Source organism: Dromaius novaehollandiae, chromosome 18, assembly GCF_036370855.1.
Source record: "Dromaius novaehollandiae isolate bDroNov1 chromosome 18, bDroNov1.hap1, whole genome shotgun sequence".
NCBI classification, from domain to species: Eukaryota; Metazoa; Chordata; class Aves; order Casuariiformes; family Dromaiidae; genus Dromaius; species Dromaius novaehollandiae.
The window spans coordinates 13,965,979-13,988,494 of NC_088115.1; the positions used below are offsets into that span (position 1 = coordinate 13,965,979).

The following is a 22,516-nucleotide window of genomic DNA, read 5'->3' on the forward strand; positions in this document are numbered from 1 at the left end:
CTCATTGTGAGGACAGCTTAGTGATTCCCGTTGCACACAGAAACATCCTGAGACAACGGCTTAGAGGCATAGTCAGACGTGCTGAGTAACTGCAGCTGATGAAGACAGTGTGCACCGAGATGGCAGATGAACAACAAATGACAACAACGCTGGCACTGAGGAAACTCACCGTAAAATGAGGGGGGAATTTGTGGCTGACTGTTTTGTAGCAAATAAAGTATTCGAGCTTACCAAAGAAAGAATCATGCTAGCATTCAAGATGCTGACGCGAAATAACAAAAGCAGGATCCCAAACGTGAGGCTGACAAGGGCCCAGAAGAGAGAGACATCCACTAACGCCTGCCCACACCAGTATGCCGACGGGAAGAGCCCAGCGAGCTGCAGCTGGGTGCGAGCCTTGATCTGCAAAGGGGAAAGGGAAGCATGTCAGCAGGGCTGTAACATGAGGCCTCCGGCTTAGCTGGGGTCTGGAAATAGCGCAAGGGAATAGAGATGAACAAATCCATTCCTGCTCACTGTCTTCCTCTAATTACCCTCACTCCTCCCTCCACTCCCTCACAAAGAACACTGGAAGAAATCACCATAAAAATCTAAATCAAATTATCTCGAGGGGGAGAAAGACTGATGCTATTTCTGATCACCAACACCCAGGAGGCATTCAGATACCGAAGTTAGCTGCCAGTGGAAGCTGAATGCCCAGAGGCAGGACTTTGGCATTCAGAGCCCCGAGATGACTGCAGAGGAAAAAACAAAAAAATCCAATAAACCAAAACTCGAAAGACTTCCCAGCTCCAAAATCTTTATTAATTGACAGCCAAATTGTTCCCAAGTTGTTCTGGGACCAACCCAGTTCTCTGAGATGAAGGCTAATGAGCTTTGGACACAATGATATGTTCGTGTGGCCGTATTTCTTCCACGACCCCAGACTAGTAACCCTGGCCAGCCTACTGCATAGAGACACTGTTCATACAGAGGCCTCCAGTACGGACAGCATTGTGTTGTAGACACATACGCTGCATCTTTCCCCTGTGCCTTCAAAAAACAAACAAACAAACCCACCACACAACTCTCTTTGCTTTTTCTCCCTAGATTCTGAAATTACAGAACAAAGCGATGAGATTAAAATCTATGCAGAGACATCACATTTGCATTCATTTCTTCTTGCATAAGATCGCTTTCAGTCCATTTACCTTGTAATCATCCATGCTACTCACTGCAAAGTGAGAAGGCAAACCAGCAGTCAAAATCAGCATGTAGGCGAGACAGATAAACACAATATTATGCATTGTAGCTGGGTTTTGTACCTACAGAAGAGAAATTCATAATTCAGAAATCGTCAATAATCAACACTTCCCCAGTAAAAAATCTAGCTAGCACAACCAATATTCATCACACCTGCATGCACCACGTGGCACACAGGCAAAGTGTTATAGCACAACTAAGTACACAATGGAACAATAATATTTATGATAAATCATTTGTGTTTAAGAACACAATACAAAGCAATAAGCAGAAGCGTTTCGCTTCTTAAAATTTCCAGAGAGAAGTACTTCAATTACTGCAAATTGTTGAGGATAGGGACCATGCTTTTTGATACTGATGCTTGCCAAATGGAGGCTAAAACAAGATGGGGCCCACAAAGTGCTAGTGCTATTCTCCTAGCGCATTGCCAACACAGCACAACACAAGCCTAAAACATGTCTCATGGCACTGAAACCCTAGGAAACGCTTAAAAACAACTAGAGAAAAGAATTCTCTTTAAATAACCCATGTAATGACCACTGAGAAATGTCAGTAACTGGCCAGCAGCTGGACTTAATATTGTTGACCACAGGCCTTTGAGCTCGCTGGTCCAGCCAGGTTTCCACGCACCTTGCAGTCTGCCCATCCAGTCCTTATTTTGCTTCAGTTTGCTAACTATTTCTAATAATTTCCAGCAAGAAAGGTAGGACACTTACACTAAAAAAGGGGTCACTCCAGATGCGGATATGTGCTGTGGAATTGAAGAGCCTTAAGAAAGTGTTGCTGAGGATATTCATAAGCACTGGAAAACAGTTGATAGGCTCTGCACTGCACATGATCGTATATTGGTAGCGCTGAAGACATAAGATCAGAAGACATTACCTTCTTGCCTAGGACAGTTGGGAGGAGGAGCTAACTAGTGAGGATTTTAGGGAAAAGCAACGATGAATGCAACCTTGTTTTTGGGAGGAGTGAGAATGCTGAGACCTGAAAGCATGCTAACAGTAATCATTAGCAAAAAGATGAATAAAACCAACTATTTTTGGAGAGGAGCACAAAAAACTTTGTTAATACTCTTCTTTAAAGACTATTGTAAAAAAGTATGCAGTGGAAGGAGAAGCTTCCCACAAACAGAATTACAGATAATATCTAATACGTCAAATAAGTGTTTTCACCTTTTCTGATCTTTGCATTTCACTGTCCCTCATTTAAACACATTTCAGAGAATCATGTTGACATAGAGAATGAAAGAAGAAAAATTATCATTCACCTTGCCTTCCAGGGATATTTTTATAGCTCCATTATAAAGCGGCATACTTGTGATGTTTTTCTCAATACCTATTTCCGGCACTATCTTTTGAATCTTCAAAGCATGAATGAAATCCTCAATTTCTGATCCTGAAATCAAGCCAAGATTAGAAATTATTAGAAAAATCTTCCAATTACTCTAGACCATTTCTTACAGACAAGTTGCCACTCGTAAAGCAAAGGAGAAGGATGTTAAAAAAAACATACAGAATCTGAGCAAAGTTACATTTTTTATTATCTTTTCATTTTTTATTGAACTGATTAAACACAATAAATGTTTGTGTAGTTAATTTCATTACTGTTACTTTAAAATTATTCTTCTAAATTTTGGCTATTCAGTTATCATCATTATAATTGGATTTTGCTCAAAAGAAAACACCTCCCAAAGCCACAAATGTATGAAGAAACATACATAAAAAGTAAGAACAGTTAGTTTTATCAACTCTAAGAGGACTTAGAGAGATGCAGAAAACAAATTAACACCACATGTTCTTTTCACCTGTGTCATTGAAGATGAGAAGATTCGTTGACTTAATATGAGTTTTCTCTTCAGTGGGAAGAAAATACAAACTAGCAGTCAGTTCCCAGTTACTGAAGCTGTCCAACAGTTGAAGTGCAATAATAAGGAGAAGAATAGGAAGGATAAATACTCCAAAGAACAGCAATCTAGATGGAAAAACAGACCATAAATGGGTCCAGAAGCATTCTACCTTTCACATATGACAGTTACATGATATATGGGGAGGAAGGCAATAGGAGATTTAAGAAAGGAAAACTTAAGTAATTCAGAGTTCTACCAAGAGGTTCTAACTGCCCTTATTACTGTATTTTTTTAAAAACAATTTCTAGCTAGTTCTTAGTTTCCAAAAAAATCTCCACCAGTTTTTAAGCCTTCCCTCAGTCACTTGAGGGTACGTTCAGATACTTTGACAAGTATCAATGCCACAGACTAAGCAAGAGCTCCCATACTTACAAGGACCTGAGTAATTTTCCTTCATGCTTTAGCTTTAAGAAGCGAACTCTTGCCATTGCACGAACTTGTTGTCTCCAGAGCTCCATGCCACTTACTGTGGCTCTCCCTCTCTCCCAAAGCGTCAGCAGGCTTTGGTCCATCTCCTCAAGGTTAAAGCAGTCTCCACCTTCTGTGTGATCATTACTAAAAACACTATCATCTACAAAGAGGTTTCAAAGGACATGTTTTAAGCCCAAAAAATCAACAAAGATTTCTGTTCTAAATCTAGGAACACTCATTTTTAGCAAGAAAAGAAACAATGACAGAGAAAAAAAGGGTGCTAATTTACACAGAACATAGTTTACATGGGTGAATTCAGACTGGCTGAACCTGGACTCATAAGGCTATATATGCAACATCTTAACTGGCCTTGTGAATTGCCCTCTGACAAATTTCTCTCTTCTTCCTACCTCCCGGTCTGGGCAGTATAACTTTCAGAGTCATTACAATGTCATTCTTCAATTCTCATATTTAAAAGCCTGTGAAAATTGAGACTGAATCATCTAGACTTCTCTGGAAAGATATCTGTCACTAAAGGAAATCTGAATTTTTAATGTAACTGCTATTCTTGACCCACTGAAAACTATGAAAAGTCACATTTAACAGAAATTCAGTACGAATTCAGTTAAAAAAATGTATATTTGGAACCTTAATCACATCAAGCTTGCAAATTAAAGTCCATATTTTACCTTCTTGATCAACAGCTTCCTCACCCTCCAGCTTCAGGAAAACATCTTCCAGAGTCATCCTGCTAATCTCATAATTAACAATCCCCTGCAAGAGACTACTGTCGAGGTGGCTGAACAGATCTGCACAACAGAAACAGCACAGTCAGATGCAACCCAGGGACCGAGGCTAGTGTTGAGCAGAAACACAGACTGGCAAGATTATCACTGTACTTTCTGGGCTTCAAAACCACTCATCTCCATAATTTAAAAAGCACAGCAAAATTACTGTGCTCTTTAGAGGTAAGAGTGAAGAAGCATAAAATTCAGTGCTCTTAATTACCACAAGCCTTCCTGGCAGGAAAGTCTTATCTTGAAACCACAGAAGAGTCATTGGAAGTCCAGCTTTTTAAGAGAGTGAATTTTAGCTTGTAGATTAGTTGGTAGATTTTCTTTTGTTAATCTGCAGTATTACTAGTAGCATGTTCATTAAAGGTTTTCTTTAAAGCTGATATTTATGCAGCTCTGGGCTCCCTAATCATATGTAGTACAGATAAGAGAACATAATCATGACCTTCTCAGCAACTTCGCTCTCTGATTTTCCCACCACTTAGTGTCCTTTTATAACCTCAGCGCAACTACAGGTGTTTGTTACCTGGGAAGGTATCAGTGTTTTCTGCAGGTAGCGTGTAACACAGTTCATCCCCCTTCTGTCCTCTGAACACAGCATCAGGGATATACTGTCTGACCAGGGATGACATGACGTCAGGGTCACACAGGTCATTTATGTGCATCCTGTTTGTATTAAGAAGCAAATGCCAAGTCATGCAATAAGAAAAAGAATGCATATTTCATCCAGTTAAAATACTAAAACAGCAGTCATTCTTCAAGCCATGGGGAAACCTCCAAATCTAGGCAATATTTCAGTGGGAATTTTTATAGACATCTTCCAGCTCTGCGGTACCCGTTTTTACCATGCATATAAGAAATAGTTGAGGTTAAGAATAATGATCCTGGCTAGTAATGCCAAACCAAGAACACAGATTAAAATCCAAAGAAAAGCAACTTTACATTAAAGCCATTGTATGTCACTGGCACCACAGACTATGTGGAAATTGCAATTCATCTTGCTCTGGTCCCCTTTTGGCTGCTAGGAGTTTGCAGTGTCATCTTAGCTACATGTTCAGAGCTTTCAGGATTGGGTCCAAAGAGAAGCATCTTGCTATGGAAAGCAAGATATTTTTGGCAGCCTTAAAAGCCTTCTAAAATGAATTGTCAAGATTTCTATTTCTCTATATGGAAACTCTAAGAGACACAGACCCTATGAGCAAATACCACATCAACTAGAAGGTGGTTTTCATAAAAGTAAGTGATGACCAAAAAGAGAAGAATTTACCTTAAATGATAGCCAACTCCCCATTTTCTCTTCAAGTAAAGAGATGAGCCAACACACTGTAATCTCCCATTTGAGAGAAAAGCTTTCCGATCTAAGGAGGTATGAATACAAAGGATTTAAGTGGGATTTACAACTGTATAATAGATCGGCTTCATTCAGCTCCTTCTGAACTCAACAGCCATTTTAATAATGAAGTCAAGAGGAGTAAAACCAGGTCAGTGCTGAAATTTTTTGGTCTTTGCTGTTGTTGTCTTTTTGTTTGCCTTTCTCCTAAACACCAAGGTTACTCTTCATTATGCATTCTTACAGCTTATAGAAAATTTCCCATGCAGTCCAAGAGCAATAAGGAAACAGGACAGATATTAATTCAGACAATATCACTAATTTGCGTAAGTGCTGCTAGTGGCAAGTTCAGATATAATGTAACTGCTTCATATTGAAGCAAAGTATGAACTGCAAGGTCTTGGAACAGTACTTCAACCTGGTTTTATCTTTTACTCAGCTCAGGTGGGGTAGTTGCTATCAGATAAACCTCGCCTAGCAAGCATAGACCGCATCACGTCAGCACTCCATAGGTGGTGCTCTGCAATGGGAAGCCCTCGCTTCCAAATCATATTCAATCACAGCATGAAAATCTGGGCTCACCAGCATGAATATCAGCCTCATCCATGAACTGGGTAGTGAAGAGCGTCACGCGACTAGCTTGATGTTCCTTCAGAAGACGCCACACATGGTGTCTGGAGGAGGGATCTAACCCCACTGTTGGCTCATCTAAAAGCAACACCTACAAAGGTGAGATCACACCTTCATGCTCCTGGGTGTCCAAGCCAGCACTTCCACGTTTACACAGTTCCATTTGAATGCTTTTTAAAATCTCATTCTAAAGGTAAAATGCAACCCCCAATGACTGCCATTTTTATTGCTCTTTCTCCTAATCTAACATTACACTTTTTGTTTAAAATACAGTTTTCATTGACCTAGATTCCTTGTTCCTTTTGGCGGCCAAGTGAATTAGTAGGTCAGCAGATTTTTTTTGAGTGCCAAGGGAAAAGAAGTAGAAATGTCTGTGCCAAATCAAAATGCAAAACTATGCGCTAAACCTTTGTATATGTGTAAATATGATCTGCTCCCTACCTTTGGATTCCCTAAAATTGCAATTCCAAGAGACAACTTTCTTTTTTGTCCCCCACTCAGGGTATCAGGGCGGACATCCTGAAGATCGGTGAGATCCAACGCTGTCAGAACTTTCTGCACCTTGGCAATATACAAAAACAAAGGCCAGACTTCAGTATCAAGGTTTGGAGACCATCTGCTGAAAACACACATTGGGAAGTAGCAGCTGAGCCTGCTACAATAGCTCCAAAATATTGGGCACTTTTTGTTTCATATGTGGCTACAAACAGTACACAAGAGTATAGCTTCAAGATTGAAAACTTTACTGCTTTAAATGGATTTCCATTGAGATAAATATTGCAGATCAGACTGCTAACTCTTATGATACGGGAATAAAAGAGAATTAAAACACACTTCTCCCCTAAATTAGGGCTAGTCTAATTTTCAAAGAATGAAACACTGGTGATAATCTTTTATAAATCTAGCTCAACAAACTCTTCAAGATGCTGTAAAATAGAGGTCAGTCACCAAACACATACCAACCTCTTGCTCTACTTCCTTCTTCTGAATCCCTTTGATGTGAGCAAAAGTTCTCAGGTTTTCTTTCACTGTTAAGACTTCAAAATGTAAATTTAATTGTGGGCAAATCCCAACGATTGCCTGAATTCCTTCCATATCCTGTATTTCAGATACTTTGTAGTTGTATATCATTGCAGAACCTGTACACAGGAATAAATGAAACAAATTTTATAGTGTACAGTACTTCCCAGTCATATGGGGAGAGCACGCTGCTTTGTGTTCACACCTTTGACATTAAATCCAGGATCATGACTATGTCTCAGATGTTAAAAAAAAAAAATAAAAAAAAAATAAGGTGGGCAAAATAACTTTCTGTTGTCCAAAGCTGTTAATACCAGTCAAAAATATTTCAGAGCACCAAATCTCTCTGAGGAACTAAAACATATTTCCTGTAGATAGGCAGCTCAAGGAAAACATTGGACATCCAGGTGGGAAATAACCATCTGTGCATGTTTGCACACCCGAGCATATCCATGAGCGATATATTAGTCCCAAAGCATTTGTTAAGAAACAATCTGCGCTGACAATGAGCTAGACTGAACGACCCAAGAGAAAGCTGCTGCTTTTTTTTTTCTTCAGCCTAGTACACTTGAAAGCCAGACAGCTTCTTATCTTCAGCATACAGGTCCATCATCCTACCTGCTGAAGGCTGGGCAAATCCACTAAGCACATTTAATAGAGTAGTTTTTCCAGATCCACTGTGACCAAGTAATGCAGTGATCTGGCCTTCATAAACATTCAAGGACAAGCCTAGAATAGAAATAGGATAATATTAGGATGAAAGTCTGTGAAGGAAGTAATTTGTACCTGTAGTTTTTTGCCAAGTATGATAGAGGTATGTCATTTCTTTGGAAGATGACAGGCAAGAGCAGATCCCAAAGCATGGGTTGCATCTTCACAATTTAGTTTACATGTTGAGAGTGTTGAGGTGTTTTTACATAATGGTTTATGGCTGCAAATACACAGCTTTCGAGGAGACTCCTGCTATTGCAAAAAATAATTAGTAGTAATTTTTCTGGAGTGAACAGGAAAATAAGATAACACACTTTTAGGAATCCGCAAATAACCTACACCACCAGAAATAACCGCTGCATAATGTATTTTAATGTCACAGTGCTGAAGGCAGAATTAAGTATATCCAAAACATTTCAAAACAGTTTTGATTCATAAATAGTGAAAAGTGAAATTAAAACATTATAAAACCCTTCTTACCTCTTAAAGCTTCTGTTCTCTTGTCCTCCTTTTTGTATGTTTTTTTAATATTGTTTAGTCTAAAGGAAAGGCAAGTAAGCTGTTACTACTGGATCTCGCAATTCTGCCATGTTTTTTCTGCCTAGAAGTAACCTACAAAAACTACTGGAATGATATTTCTCAACCTCCTCCTCAGACTGATCCTGCTTGTCATCATCAGGAGGTTAGTACATTTCCTCATGAAAAAACCTGCTTTATGTAATTCATCTCTTAAAAGCAGATTTAGTTAATGCAATGTTCTAAAGGATAGCAAAAAGCCTGAAAGTTGAACTCAACAAATGATTAATTAATGAAGCAGGAGGCCACTGGGAATGAAATAGCACATGGTTGTATAATCAAAAGTGATCATAATGCACACGTGCAACGGGGCCTGATGACCACAACACGCAAAGCCTTTTTCTTTCATTTCCTAACTTACGAGCACTTGACTAAAAAAACCTTTGCAGAAGTTCCTTTAGCACTTTTCCATCCCTTCGCTTGCTCTTCTTCCTTTCCCTGGAGCATCTACAGTGATGTATGTATTATTGTAGCAGGTACGTATTTACTTTTTAGTCATCAGTATTGTGCAGCAAAAGCAATGGGCCAAACTAACTCCATAGGGATGTAAACAACAGTATCTTATTCAACATGCTCCATCCGTAGAACTTAAAGATGACAGTGAAGGGGAACAGACTCACTGCTGCTGCTCTGCAAGGAGGAAATTGCTAGGCAGCAGGTAAGTCACTGGCACAACCAGGAGCAGACGCTGCATGCCCCCTGCTCAGTGTTTAGATCCAGAGGATGACACATCAAATAAATGGGGAAAGAATGACAAACTGTACAAACCCTCCATTTGCAGTATAAACTGCTGCCAGTTTTTCTCAATATGTTGACATAAATGACAACAAGGACTCCAGAGTGCTCCACACACCTGGTGGGCCAAATTATACCCTATTACAAGCAATAAGAACTTCTCTGATTTCAAAAGAAGTGACAGAATAAGAAAATCCAGCCATTGACCTTACTGTATTTTAGACAGCTTGCTCTAACATTCACCAGAGCAATAGTGGCTATGCTATCTAGACTCAGATATAACATGTAGCGGTTGTTTTTCATGACTACAAAAGTCTTTACCTGATTGCTTCCTTCCCATCAAACTCTGGGGGCATCGGCTCCTCGTTATTACCAAGGAGAGGTCCATGGCTGCTCCCATTGCCAGCTCTCTCTTCTGTGTATCTGCTCTTGCGGTGGAACCAGTATGATGGTTTCAGGAAGAACAAAGGAGGATACTGTACTCCATATTTGCCTAATTCAGAAACAAAAAAGGTGAAATATCACCCCCAAATTGCTGTGTGTCAATTCAACTTTGATAAATGCCATATTCAGCCATCTCTTCTTCCATAGGCACAGAATGAATGCCTTTTGGCGGAACAGAAGGGTTGGTGATTCCTGCAATGAAAGTTGCCTGCTTGTCCATATCTGTAAATGCACTCAGGCAACAATCACAGCAAAGACCTCATTGATCATCTCTTTACTTGTTTTCAAAACATATTCTCAACCAATATCCTTTTAAAACCCAGTGGTTAGGACTGCTGGGGTAGATGTGAGGGATCTCAGTGCCTCACTGCAGGATTTAGGGTTCCTTTTGGAGGCTGTTTCTGAGGCAGAGCCAAATCAGGTAGCTATATGCATCTAGCCTCTGGGAAAACAGGTTTCTTCCCAACATCTTCCTCATGAACATGGCAATTCTCAATTCTAGTTTTCAGCCCCTCATGTAATGTGGCGTGGCACATCTCCATCAAGATGCTGTTCCACAACCTGACCAGCTTGCTTCTGGGGCATCATTTTTGCTGTTTCACATAGATTAGAATTTCCAGAGCTCTATTCCACTGCTCCTCAGCACCTCACCCTCTGTGAGAAGGGAGGGTTATAGAAAAAAAGTGCAACTAGATTCATATTCTTTCCCATACGTTTCTACTTACCAGGCAAAACTTTATCGAAGTAGATGGCCAACAGCATATATAAAACACTGTCAAGGGTTAGTATGATGTATAGGTTAAAGAAAGGGTACAATTCCGGTGTAAGCGCTGCTCCATATTTTTCTAATTTTATAATCTAGAGGGGAAAAAAGTACAAATCAGATGCAACACTTCCTTTAGCCCTAGAGACTATATGCAAGCCCCTGTTGTGTTGTCATGACCTTTTCTTCACCATAAACCAGTGCCTGCTTGCGATCATGACATTGTTTTTAAGCTCTGCAACACTGTGACGGGAAGTATCAGAAGTGCTCCACTAAGCGAAATTCAAATTTTGTGTACAAGCTACTACATAGGAAGGGTGATGCCGCATGGTATCCTCTGGGGAATCAGCCAGACTTCACTGGTTCTTGCCGAACACAGAACCCGCTGGACACATCCCATTGTTACAACAGTTTTCCACACACAGAAATTTATGGTATATACAGAGCTGGTAAAATTCATGATGCAAATGAGAGGCTAACTGTGTTTGTAACAAATTAGTATGTTCATACTTTTTGGAGTCGAGCTTTCTTTTTACAAATCACTTAGCACAGAGTTGCCCTGACTGGCTAACTGTGGCAATGGAGATTACACAAGGCAGCTCCCCTGTCAACTGTCCCAAGTCTGTAAGGTGTTTGTTGTAGGTTAAACTTTTATGACATGCTGGTTTCATTTTGAGCGTACCTTTGAGATCCCAGCTGTACAGGCAAAAGGACTGACGAGATTAAAAATCCATTCTAAAGGCGGAGGTAGTTTTTCAAACAATGTCATAAAGCCCAGACACCCAAAGATAACGTGAATGACAAAACCCACAAAAATAGCAACGTTAGGCTGTTTTAACAATGAGCTGAGCATAAAATAGAAGTGAATCTGCAGAAGAGAAAAACAGTAATTAGCAGGATGCATTTTTGCTGATGATAAAGGAATACCACAAACAAAAATCTAACGAGTAACATTACAGACATGGTTGGGTTTGATTGTCCTCTAATGATCACGTTCTGAGAAAGTGAAATCAAAGACCACTGGGCGCACATGGCATCTCACAAGGCTTGCCTCATTTAGCAGATGGCTGTAATTTAGGGCAGGTCTATAGGGATGGATGCTCAGACCCCTCTCTGCCTCCCAAGTAGGCTGGACAGGAGGCAGCCCCAGCACCATTCAGCACCAGGCTTTCCATTAATGTTACTGCTGAAGCCTCTCGCTTTACCGCAGGTATGTTAAACCTGGGACGATCCATGCACTTGACACTGGTTGTCCATACAGTCTTTAAAGAAATTACCATTTTTCCTTGGAAGGTCCCTGCTCTGTGTATAATGGCAACACACAAAAATTGAGAAGTTTGATTTCAAGTCAGAACCTCCCAAAACTCAAGTGATATTTTAGCCTACCAATTTTAACGATAAAACCCTAAGCAGTGCAGCAGTTTTTTTGTTACCTCCCGATACAATGCCCCGCCCAAGAGTATTCTGTAATCTAAGTTTATAAATACTTTAATTAGCAAATGGAAAAAATCCATGCATAATTTAAAAACACAGAAGTAGACTTACAGATGCTATGCCATAAAAGAAATAAAAGAAAAATATTTCAGCAAAGTTGCCTTCCCAGATTACTTCTTTTATCGTGATCGCTGCCAGCATGCTTGCCATTATTGAAATGTAAACAGCGTATAGCAAGCTCCAGGATAACCTGCAAAGGAAGGCACAGTTATTTTTTGCCTCTGTAAATGACTGCAGTTGCCATGACATATCTGGTACAAGACACACACTTTTTAATTCAAATGCTTAGTAATTCTCCAAACACACTTCCGTGTACAGTTTCTAGCCCAGCGTGCGCCAGCAGTGTGCTGTGCACCTGCTAGGCTGCAAAGCCCTGGACGTCCTCTCCTTGCCGGAGGAGGAGGAGAAGCGTTTTTGCTGTTGCACCGAGGTGGGCGTGCAACTGCCCACGAATCTGCAGGTGCAACGACACAGGCAAGAAGCCAAGGGGCATTTAAATGGAGGCTCTGCAGCCAGGACTATTTATTATGTTTTTCCTAATGACCTAATAAAGTCATGCTTAGAAGGCTTTGGGAGCAAATCTTTCCTGCTTTGGTAGACCCTCGATCATTTCCAGCATACTCCTAAATTTCTCATTTCCTCACTTTTTTGTTCTCTGTGCTTACTGACCCATTTCCTATAGGCATACAAAACCTAGACCCCAAGATCTTTGCTACGTGTATCTCTGCTACATGGAGGACATGCTACCTCTCTGGAGGAGAGAACGCCTTTATAAAACAAAAAAATAAATCCGTTATCGGAGTAACGTGCTTGGAAAATCAGGTCCTCCAGCAAACAATACACTACCAATAAAAGCAGCACAGGTTTCTACACATTGCTTCAATAACGTGCGGAATGGCTTGCTTCAGAGGGTCCATGCATACAGCTAGACAATCACAACCGACTGCTGCCAGCATCTCCTGGATTCCTGCTTCTCAGGTGAGCGACGGCAGCAGACCCACATCCGTACGTAACATACACGCTCAGGTAACGTGCTTAATTACAATTGGGAAAGTATGAAGAGCCCATACACTGCAGGTAATTACATCTCATGACTGGCAGAACCTCTTTAAGCCCTGGTAGCTTAATCACTGGCAGCCAGGCAGTTGAGGACACAGAGCCCATGCATGGCATGTGGTCTCCTGCTCAGCCCATCACCAGGGCTCTCTGAGTTTGGAAGTGAAGCTGAGCTGCCCTACGGACTGACACTTTTATTCTAGCAAATATAATTCCTGCAATTATGTCCAGTTTATCTCCTTCTACTAGACTTACCAGAATGCGATATCTTGTAAACCCATTGCTGTCATTAAAACCTTGAGCTTCTTTTTCTCTCTTATCACCTTCACTGATAAAAAGTACATGTATGGAGAGAAAGACAATAGAACGTAAAAAATGAACCAAATGTATTCCAATTTATATGAAGGTTTGATCAAGGGTGATTTCAGACGAATGCCACTAATTGATTTCATTTCTTCCCAGACAGAATGATTTGTTTTCACCTAAAGAACAGAAAGTAGCCATTAGTTGGATTTTTCATAATGAAATAGTCAACATCAGAATAAAGACCTATTCATAAGCATTAAAGTTATTAATTTTTTCAGTGACAATGTTAAGTTCTTAAGTGGCAAATTAGTCTCAATATTTAATATATTTCCATAACAATGCTGCCTTGAGCTATGAGTACAACCATGACCTAAAAAACCAAATGGAACAGAAACATAAGAGAAGCAGTACAGAAGTTATAGTATAGCTAAAGGACAGGAAATGCACAGCTTTACTGCTCTGTAAATATTGTGTTTGGAGTTGATCAATTTTTTATGATGAAACAGTTTTCCACTGAAAAACAGAGTTTGGAAAATACTGAACATTTCAAATTTACTTTTCAAAAGGGACCAATTTGATAAAACCCAAAATCTCAAAAACAAGACAAAAGTTTTGGCTATGGTGTTTCCATTCATTTTACTGTGACTTTTACTGTAAATTTGCAAAAAATAAAAGAAAAAAAGTAAGGAAACAAAATGAATTCTACCTCCACAAAGGGATGGTCAATCTCTAAGTGAGCAACAGACCATAGTTACTCCACAGCTTGGTTCTGACTGCTAATTTTCAGTGTAATACAGGAAATCTCTTGTACCCAAATGATAGGTGCAATTTGCCAGGATGATGCATTGTTCTTTTAACTTTCGAATCACACTAGTATTTAAAAATTAATGATCACAGAAAATTAACCTTTTTTTCTTTTGTAAAGTTGAATAACTTGAAAAAAACAAACAGAAAATACATTTTCCATTATGATGATACTTACTTCTATCATTGCTGCATCAATGCTGGACTGCAGTGATAAAAAACCCCCGTACCAGTATGAAGGAACATTACAATAGCTTGATGAAAAATTGAAGCAGGTGTCTGTAACAAAGAAAGAAAATGAAGCATTTTAGCTATATATGTACAAAAACATACACATATGCATATACATATACACACACAAATGTGTGTGCGTGCATGCATGTGGTGGGGGGTGACAGTATATTTGACCTAAGTAAGAGTCAGAAAATTAAGATTTAGTATTACTCAGTCTTTCCCCTGGAGCTGCCATTTTCCCCAAAGAACGATGCAGTTTTGGGAGTTGATGGCTTTGGCTCCATGGGCCACCTGATGCAACATCAACGTTGTCTTCACTGCACTGCAGAGCCAGCCAAGCTCAGCCTCCCAGCACTTCTGGCAGAAACTCTATTTTGTTTTGGATGGTTTGTTTCTTTTAGTTAGCAAATAGGGGTGCATTTGGTCTTACCAAAGAAAGATGTGCACAAATGTGGGTGCACGTTTATTTTTTAATACATTAAATGTGTATCAATATATAGATATGTTAGAAGTAGGTTAGTGCACACAATGTTCATTTTCAATGCATGATCTGACATGGTATGACACAGAGGGAGCATGAGAGCAAGGAATTTTGAGAACGTGTGTTAACATCTTTTTTCCTGCTGTTTAAATTTCTGTTTAAGGAAACAAAAATTCAAATCCCAAATATTATACTCTCTTGAAGTATTTAACACATACAGCCTAGATCCCTTCCAAGTGGCAGAGATTCATCTAAGCAGTTTGTCATGTAAAATCAATTCTCTAGGTTCATTTATTTGTTACCCAAATTGTCAAAGTCATCGTTTGGAGTTACTACACTGTAGCTTTGAAATCTGAGACTATAGGAGGAGTCATCCTTAAAAACAACACCAATAAGGTCTCCATCCAAAATTCCGTTTGTATCCAGCATTTTCTCATTTTCGACTTCTTCTGTTTTTATACCTGTCATTTCCAAACAAAACACAGCAGAATTTCTGATTAGCGATGCAACAACATGAAAATATGCATCAGCAACATTTTGTACTCCTATAAATTGTGTTGGCCAATCCTCCCCCCCAGTTTTGCTTTGGTTTTTTTTTGGGGGGTAGCTTTTTTAAGGTATGCAAGGGACTCTACTTGATATACTCTGCAATGAATTATCAGTAAGAGGAGATTCAACAGGCATAGAAGGAATTCCTCTGAGCTTTTTCCCCCACTGTTAAATAAAATACTTCGCTATAGAAAGACTCCCAGGTGCCTCCTTGATCATCAGTTAGGTGCGTGCACTCTACCTGGGCCAGCATGAAATCAAATCTTCGGCTTACAGAGACAATCTGCTAAGAAAGGACCAAAAAAGGGGACAGCTACAACCAGGCCTCTGACACCAATAATGTAGACTGATGTACTCATACCATCAGGGTAAAACAGATACCGTAACTATAAACGAGGATTTAACAGCTGCATTACCCATCATTACAGAATCTGAAGCCACTTTATTCATTATTTGCCTGGTGGTGCTTGTTACAGGTGTATATGCAAGTTTAACTCCAGTAGCATTAAAGGCAGGATCATCTAAGCGTCCAAGGAATTCATAGGGGATTTCTTGCCGTGGGAAATGGAATATCAGATTTGTCGATATGTATATTACGAAGATAAAAAGCAGCGATGTAATCCATTCCTAGATGAAAGAGAAGAAATAAAGGTGAGCAACAGCACAGTGTTTTGAGTGTTAGGTGGTATGGAAGAAGTCTGGTCCTGCTTCAAGGACTCTTCTCATCAAGCAGTGATCTGACTGCAAGGTCCAGTTCCTCCACACATGAATGTTTTCTTTATGTAAATGAGGAAGAGCTATTTTGCAGGTGTAATAATTTTAGAATAAGAGGAATGTTTGAAGTGAAAAACATGTTTTCTTAGTACCAGAGCCAACGACGTCTGCAGATAATTTTGTTCCAGTAATTGTGAATTGGACATTGTGTTCTTCTGAACAGCGCAGAAATCGGATCAACAACTGAAAGCAATAAGCCAGCTTTGAAGCAAGCTGTTACTATGCTGTGATATTGTTGTGTCACTGAAAGAATTGTAACTGCTGACATTTTCCAGAGAACCACATTATCAGCTGAGGCTTTTCATATACCACCTGCTATAAAAACATTTCAGAGTGGAAATCCTATCTTCTCCTTGGTGGAACAGATACTTGCCTGAAAACTTTCCGTTTTCATCCTCCACACCATAAGAATATTTTTCCATAAGAGAGCACGAGTTTGTTGGAATATTTTTGAGGCTCTCTCACATATTCTCTGCATTTTCCCAGCTAGGATGAGAAATAAAAGAGTATCATTTAGAGTAACAACTTCAGAGAAAGCAAAAGAACATGGCAAAGGTTAAGAGCTTTACCCATTTTACAGTTTGGACATCCAAGGAGAAGTTCAAAGGAAATGGTCCATGATCGCACAAGAGGCCACAGAGCTGTGCTGGACACAGCTATCTCTTTCAGATTCACAACTTAATCCTACTTCATCCCAGAGAGACTTAGCAGAAAGATGCATTTAACTAGCTATAATTTGATTAATAAACTACATAAAGTGAACAACAGAAACATTATTCTCTTTTGTACTAAAAATTTGAAAAGAGTGGCAAATAAAAGAAAGAATGTTTAATTTTCAAAATATTTTTTATCCAGTTATTCAAAACAGTTAAAATATCTATAATTCGCAGCAACAGTGTAAATTCCAGCTTTTGAGCACAAGGGCCCTGGTTTACACTCCACATCCAGCTGAGCCTCAAGTCCTGCATTTCGGGAAGCAAAGTTACGGGCTGCCTTAGACACGGGGAGTTTGGCGGTAAGCTGCTGCTCGTGCTGTCGGCTCCAGACATCGCAGTGAGCCCCAGAGCACCCTTTTACAGACGGCCCGTCTCCCCACGCCGACCACAGCGGGAAGGCAGCTGCCATGCCGGAGGCCAAGTTAGAAACTTCGGTTAGATGCTAAAAAGCAGCTAAAATAGATGCTGTCACCATCTCCCTTAAACAAGTTAGAGACCTACTTGTCATGCTTTCACACAAACGCTAATATAAGAAAGAATAACTCTGATATAGCTAGAGCAGAGGAACATTAAGAAAACACTGGTTTATTCCTTTATACCCACCTAAATACTAAGCAGGGAAATACTAGAGTTGGGGAATTTTTATTTCAGCTCCGACTTTGAGCATGCAGCCACGCGGCAAACGTCCTGCGCAGTAACAGCAGCAATTTCAGAGTGACTGGTTTCACCACCTTCCCAGAACAAGAGCTGGGAAGGAGCCTCAAAACATGTTTTTGTATTTTATCCTTTAGAATGACTGAAACCCAAATCAAAGCAACCTCCAACGCATTGTGCTCTTTTCCCTTTGGACATCATTTCCTGATTTTGCAGATTGGGCAGCTGGAGTTAATAAATGATTCTACTACTCTGTTCCCTTCATTGTTTGTTTTTGCAAGAATTAAATATTTGCATACTCCAGGGGCAAGGGATCCAGAATCTCTGTTTACCCTCTGACTGTTAGCATAAAGTCTTATCTCCATGGAGCTCTGCTTTGTCTGCCTGGAACTTTCTCCTGTTCTTAGACATCACAGTCTACTATGAAGGATAAAGGCAACTAGGAAGCGATTTCAAGGAAATGCTTTTTTTTTGCCCAAGCATGGATTTCACTCTTCATGAGCCAGCAGCCCATCAGCAACAAGATATCTGGGCAATAAACAAAGTTTCATGATGGAGTATTTGGGGAACAAGAAAAACATCATGGTCTTGTAAAAATTGCACTGAATTTCTACAGACATAACAGAAACACTTCATTAAAAGTCCAGCTAAATTCGTACCAGTTTTAACCTTATTTTTGCCGTCAGAGAAAGAAGCACATATCCCCTGCAACCTGAAAGATTAAGCTGCCAGAAAGTCAGACAATGATGCCTACAAATGCTGTGTGAACTCTGTCAGGAAGAATTTCAATTTAAATTTGATATTAAAAGACAAAACTTCAGCAGGAAAGATGCACGCCTACCTCTGCAAGACCTGAGATTTGAAACAGCAGGTTTGGAAGACAAAACTAACAACCAAGAATACATTTTGAGGTAGCAATGTTTGAGAAGTCATTAACCAGAGCACCACTTGTAAAAGTAATGGTATCACTGAACATCTCTGGAAAAATTTCCTATTTGAGGGCTCAGTAAATGCACCCACACTTCTTGTCCTCCAGGAACACACTTCCTAGTTATTGCAATAACTTTCAGTGGGATTTTGTCTCTAGTCTCGTTATATCAAAGGTTGTCCCAGGAAGGCACGTCCCATATAAGCACTTCATTTCTTCATTTACTTACTGTCTCAGGGATTTCCTACTCGGCACCTCCTCAGATTTTTCTCTTAAGAAAAATTAACAGAGCATATTGTGACTAACTCCTAAAAGTTGCTCTTCAGGATTACTGGCAGGAAACTTCCAGTGCTGGCTACAAATACAGAAACGTGGGTTGCATCTTGCTGTGCTTCCAAGGGGAGCCGCCGACTTTCCGAGACAATGATTAATCGCTGCGGGGAGGGAGCGCAGAGGTGAACACGCTCTCCCAACGCAGTCCTGTTTGCAAATTACTGCAAAACTAAAAAACTGCAGCTGGCCCCTAAACAACCCTATCTTCACCACCTGATGAATGTAAGACAGATTTATACTAATTCCCCTCTTTAATACAGAGCTTTTAAAACATATTTTTTTTTCCTACTTTCAGCTCCAGAAAGTTAGCTCTAAACCTGTCCTGTATCAGAGTCCAGCATTTTAATTTATACAGAGAAGGGAACTTTGACAATCCCCATTTTTAGAAGCTGTTACTGGTGATAGCCAGGCTGGGGAGGGAGGGGAATGAAGGGACAAGTAGTTAGCCGGGAGGACCCAGAGCTGGAGCATTCAACCTGCGGTGCTCAGCCTACAGCAGTACATGAGTGGCAAGAATCACAATCCACACGCATCCAGGAAAGGAGAACATTTTTGTTCTTTTGCCTCTTAAACATTTGGATGCAAGGTTCAATGTGTGTCAGAACAGAGCTGGAAAGTAGGGCTTTTGTTCTTTTAACATAACATCGTATTAAGAAAATAGAAAGAAAAATCATGAAACGCAACACCCCCCCCCCCCCATGAAAACACAACAGGTATAGTTTTTCCACTTACAAAACAGAAACATGAAACTTCTTACCTGGTAATGTGTTTTCCATTAGAAGTATGTCTCCTGCAGCTCTGAGATGTCTGGGATCTTCATCTCTTTGCGGTCCTGGAGATGGTTCAATGCTGTAACACAGCCCACTGGCCATGCCCCTCTCCAGCCTGACGTCACGAAGTCAGTTCACAGCGGTGTGAACGCTCTCAACATTTCTGGAGCAACAGCAATGACTGTGCCAACCAGTGAGCTATCTGGAGCAACATCTACAAACCAAGTGGCCTACAGCTTGGAGACATTAACACTACATTTCGCTGCATTTAACATTGCATTACACATGCATAGTGTGTAATATCATAGCACATTTCTATAGAAAATACGTATAAATCATGAAATAATGGGAAGAAATATCAAAACATAAGCTAAATGTGAATTAACATAAAAGTCATTTTTAAGAAGAAAAATACTTGATTGTAAAAAAAGTCCACTTGATTTTACCATATTCACAACAAAATGACACTTTCCAACAAAATAGTTTTAAAGGAAAATTCCAACCAGCTTAAATGTTTGTTCATGCATTTACCTTTGCTAAGGATTTCCCATGTGCTCCGATCAGAGTGGTGGAGAATTGCAGTAGGAGTGCTGCTGTGCGCTGAGACAGTGTGGTCACAAGTTCCTGACCTTACTCCAGCTTGGTGGCGAAGGAACCAAGTCCTTGCCTGGTAGCAATGAACTATCTGGAGGGGAAAACCTCCACTGCCTTTTGCCTATCTTGCTCAGAGCCTGAGTCAGCAAGTATTCCTTCCTCTGCAGATGACTCCTGTGTCCAAGGACCAATGGTATTTTTATTTCTTTTCTTCCCCCCTTTTTGTTCTTAATTTTCGAGTTTCCACTCCTTTTCGTTGCTTTTCCAGCAGCTGCCACACAGCTGGAATCAGGATAGGGAATTTATTTATTTTTTTAATAGGTTTTCAGTGGATTTGCTTTCAAAATAGGGAGGTAAGAAAATCAGATAAGCCAGGAAACACAAATGAATTGGAAGTGTGTATACCCACACGACAACTCAAGTAGGTAGAAGAATGCAAGTTGATTGTGCTGGAACTTCAACAGGAGGACTCTGCATCTGATTTGCAGAATTAGGTAAAGAAAACAAAAGCAATCTGGTTGTTGCTTAAGAAAAGGCCATAGCTCTTTTGCAGCTGCTGAGTTTGTCATTTCCAAAGAATAGGGTCTTTAGAAGAAGAAAGCATCTGTACTTCACTAAACAGCATTATAATGTTTAACATGCACACCTGCAAACACGCACTCTCTTTGGAATAGCTGGTCTAGTGCAAACAGCTCTGGCGTACCTTCCTATCTCCAGAAAATGCATTTTAACACAAAAACATCTGTTCTTGGGAGTCCTTTGGGTTTACCTTTCTGTGTCCTGGAGGACTGCTTGGGCTCTGCCAATGAGCTAGGGCTCCACAGAGGTGAAGCTTTGGAGCTTCACTGAAAAGCAGCTAGATAGCATGTATCATCTTAAAATCCTGTCAATAAGATCACTAAGCAGCTGCACTGCAAGGTTTTTGAGGAGGGAATTCGGGGCCAGCCAGAGAGAACAGCCCTTCCAAATCTACCAGGAGGAGAAAAGGATGTGGACACTGAGTCAGCGCCCTCAGAGGGGAACACTTGAAACAATTCACTTCAGAAAAAAGGAGAACTGAAAGCTGTGGGAAACTGGTTTCCAAAAAATAGTAATTAAAAAAAAAGAAACAGAACCAGGGGTTTTCTGAAGATTTCTAAGGCAACACTATAGGAGAATTAACTGACCTTACTGTCTTTAAAAAATGACAAGCTACACCCCTAAGACACCACTGAAGAAAATTTAGTGTGAAAACCTGGAAAATTCAACCAAGTTCTGGCTTGATTTCTTCAGAATTAATTTTTCCTGACGGGCACAGCAGATTCCTCTATAGGCACAAGCACAAACTCCTGTTGTTGCATTAGGTCCTTAGATGACCTGCAGCGCTGGAAGCAATCCCGTCCTCCTCAGCCCCCAGTCTCTTCAGCAATCATCGCGTTTCAGGCAGGGACGCAGCAAAACCCAGCGCCTCTCCCCTCGCACCCCTCCAGCCACACAGTGAATTTGTCTGAGGCACTGATCCAAATGAAAATGAACTGCTTTTCTTGGTGTGGGATGAGTTTTCAAGTGGATAAATCTGATTCATCTCCGCAGATGCAGAACCACCAGTGCCAGGAGCATGCAACTGCCTTGGGATCACTTTTAGCAAGAGCCTGAAGTTGCACTGAACTGATCTGGCTGTGAAATGAGACATTTTGCTGTGGGGTGCTCAATCGAAAGTATTGCAGTATCATTTTTTTGGTGATTCATTACCATCGATTACAAAACACTGTACTTCCCTGAATCCAGTTAAAACCACGATCTTAATCCTTGCATTAAAAAGCTAGTGATTAAACCCACCATTTTCATGATCTATCCCGCTTGATCTTCACAACCTGGAGCGGCAAATAAAACTAAAGGAATGTAAGCAAAACCAGGAACCCCACAAAACCCACAGACCAAACACAAATAAGGACCAAATCCAATAAAGGATTTAGGTGCTAAAAGGAAGACTCAGCATTTAGACACCAAATCACAGACTGCAGTCCAAAAACCTTCCCTCTGAGCTGCTGTCCCATCCTCTCCAGCCTCACCGCGACAGCTGATGCAGCCAGCCCCGCATCCCAGCGGGAACCCAGACTCTGCGCTCTCCTCCGAAGCCCCAGGAGCTGCAGGGAAAGAGCTTTTCTCCACCCAGCCCAGCCAGACTTGCAAAGTTTGCTTACCTTTACGCCCTGGGGCTCTCCAAGGAACATCAGAAGCCCTACTTCTAACACAGCAAAAACACATGCATAACAGAA

General features: G+C 40.5%; 1 protein-coding gene across 7 annotated transcripts in view; it reads right to left on the minus strand.

Moving 5' to 3' along the window:
* The window catches only part of LOC112982506 (ATP-binding cassette sub-family A member 10-like), a 30,888-nt gene extending 9,274 nt beyond the window's left edge, over positions 1–21,614 (minus strand). Inside the window, exons 1-25 of one of the 7 annotated variants that reach the window (XM_026098971.2) lie at positions 20,196–21,614; positions 19,652–19,827; positions 16,637–16,749; positions 15,906–16,116; positions 15,243–15,401; positions 14,404–14,504; positions 13,371–13,597; positions 12,111–12,249; positions 11,248–11,433; positions 10,528–10,660; positions 9,680–9,851; positions 8,528–8,586; positions 7,955–8,065; positions 7,280–7,455; positions 6,758–6,877; positions 6,269–6,407; positions 5,624–5,714; positions 4,883–5,022; positions 4,252–4,371; positions 3,524–3,722; positions 3,050–3,216; positions 2,513–2,640; positions 1,959–2,096; positions 1,191–1,304; positions 232–402 (exon numbers count right to left, since the gene is read on the minus strand). In XM_026098971.2, coding sequence (XP_025954756.2) covers positions 232–402; positions 1,191–1,304; positions 1,959–2,096; positions 2,513–2,640; positions 3,050–3,216; positions 3,524–3,722; positions 4,252–4,371; positions 4,883–5,022; positions 5,624–5,714; positions 6,269–6,407; positions 6,758–6,877; positions 7,280–7,455; positions 7,955–8,065; positions 8,528–8,586; positions 9,680–9,851; positions 10,528–10,660; positions 11,248–11,433; positions 12,111–12,249; positions 13,371–13,597; positions 14,404–14,504; positions 15,243–15,401; positions 15,906–16,116; positions 16,637–16,749; positions 19,652–19,766 — 3,429 coding nt within the window. In that variant the 5' untranslated portion in view covers positions 19,767–19,827; positions 20,196–21,614. Of the gene's footprint in view, positions 1–231; positions 403–1,190; positions 1,305–1,958; positions 2,097–2,512; positions 2,641–3,049; positions 3,217–3,523; positions 3,723–4,251; positions 4,372–4,882; positions 5,023–5,623; positions 5,715–6,268; positions 6,408–6,757; positions 6,878–7,279; positions 7,456–7,954; positions 8,066–8,527; positions 8,587–9,679; positions 9,852–10,527; positions 10,661–11,247; positions 11,434–12,110; positions 12,250–13,370; positions 13,598–14,403; positions 14,505–15,242; positions 15,402–15,905; positions 16,117–16,636; positions 16,750–18,790; positions 19,461–19,651; positions 20,169–20,195 lie in introns of those variants that run through there. The other 6 variants (XM_026098969.2, XM_026098968.2, XM_026098970.2 and 3 more) reach the window with 6 other exon arrangements.
* Between the last annotated feature and the right edge of the window lie 902 nt (positions 21,615–22,516).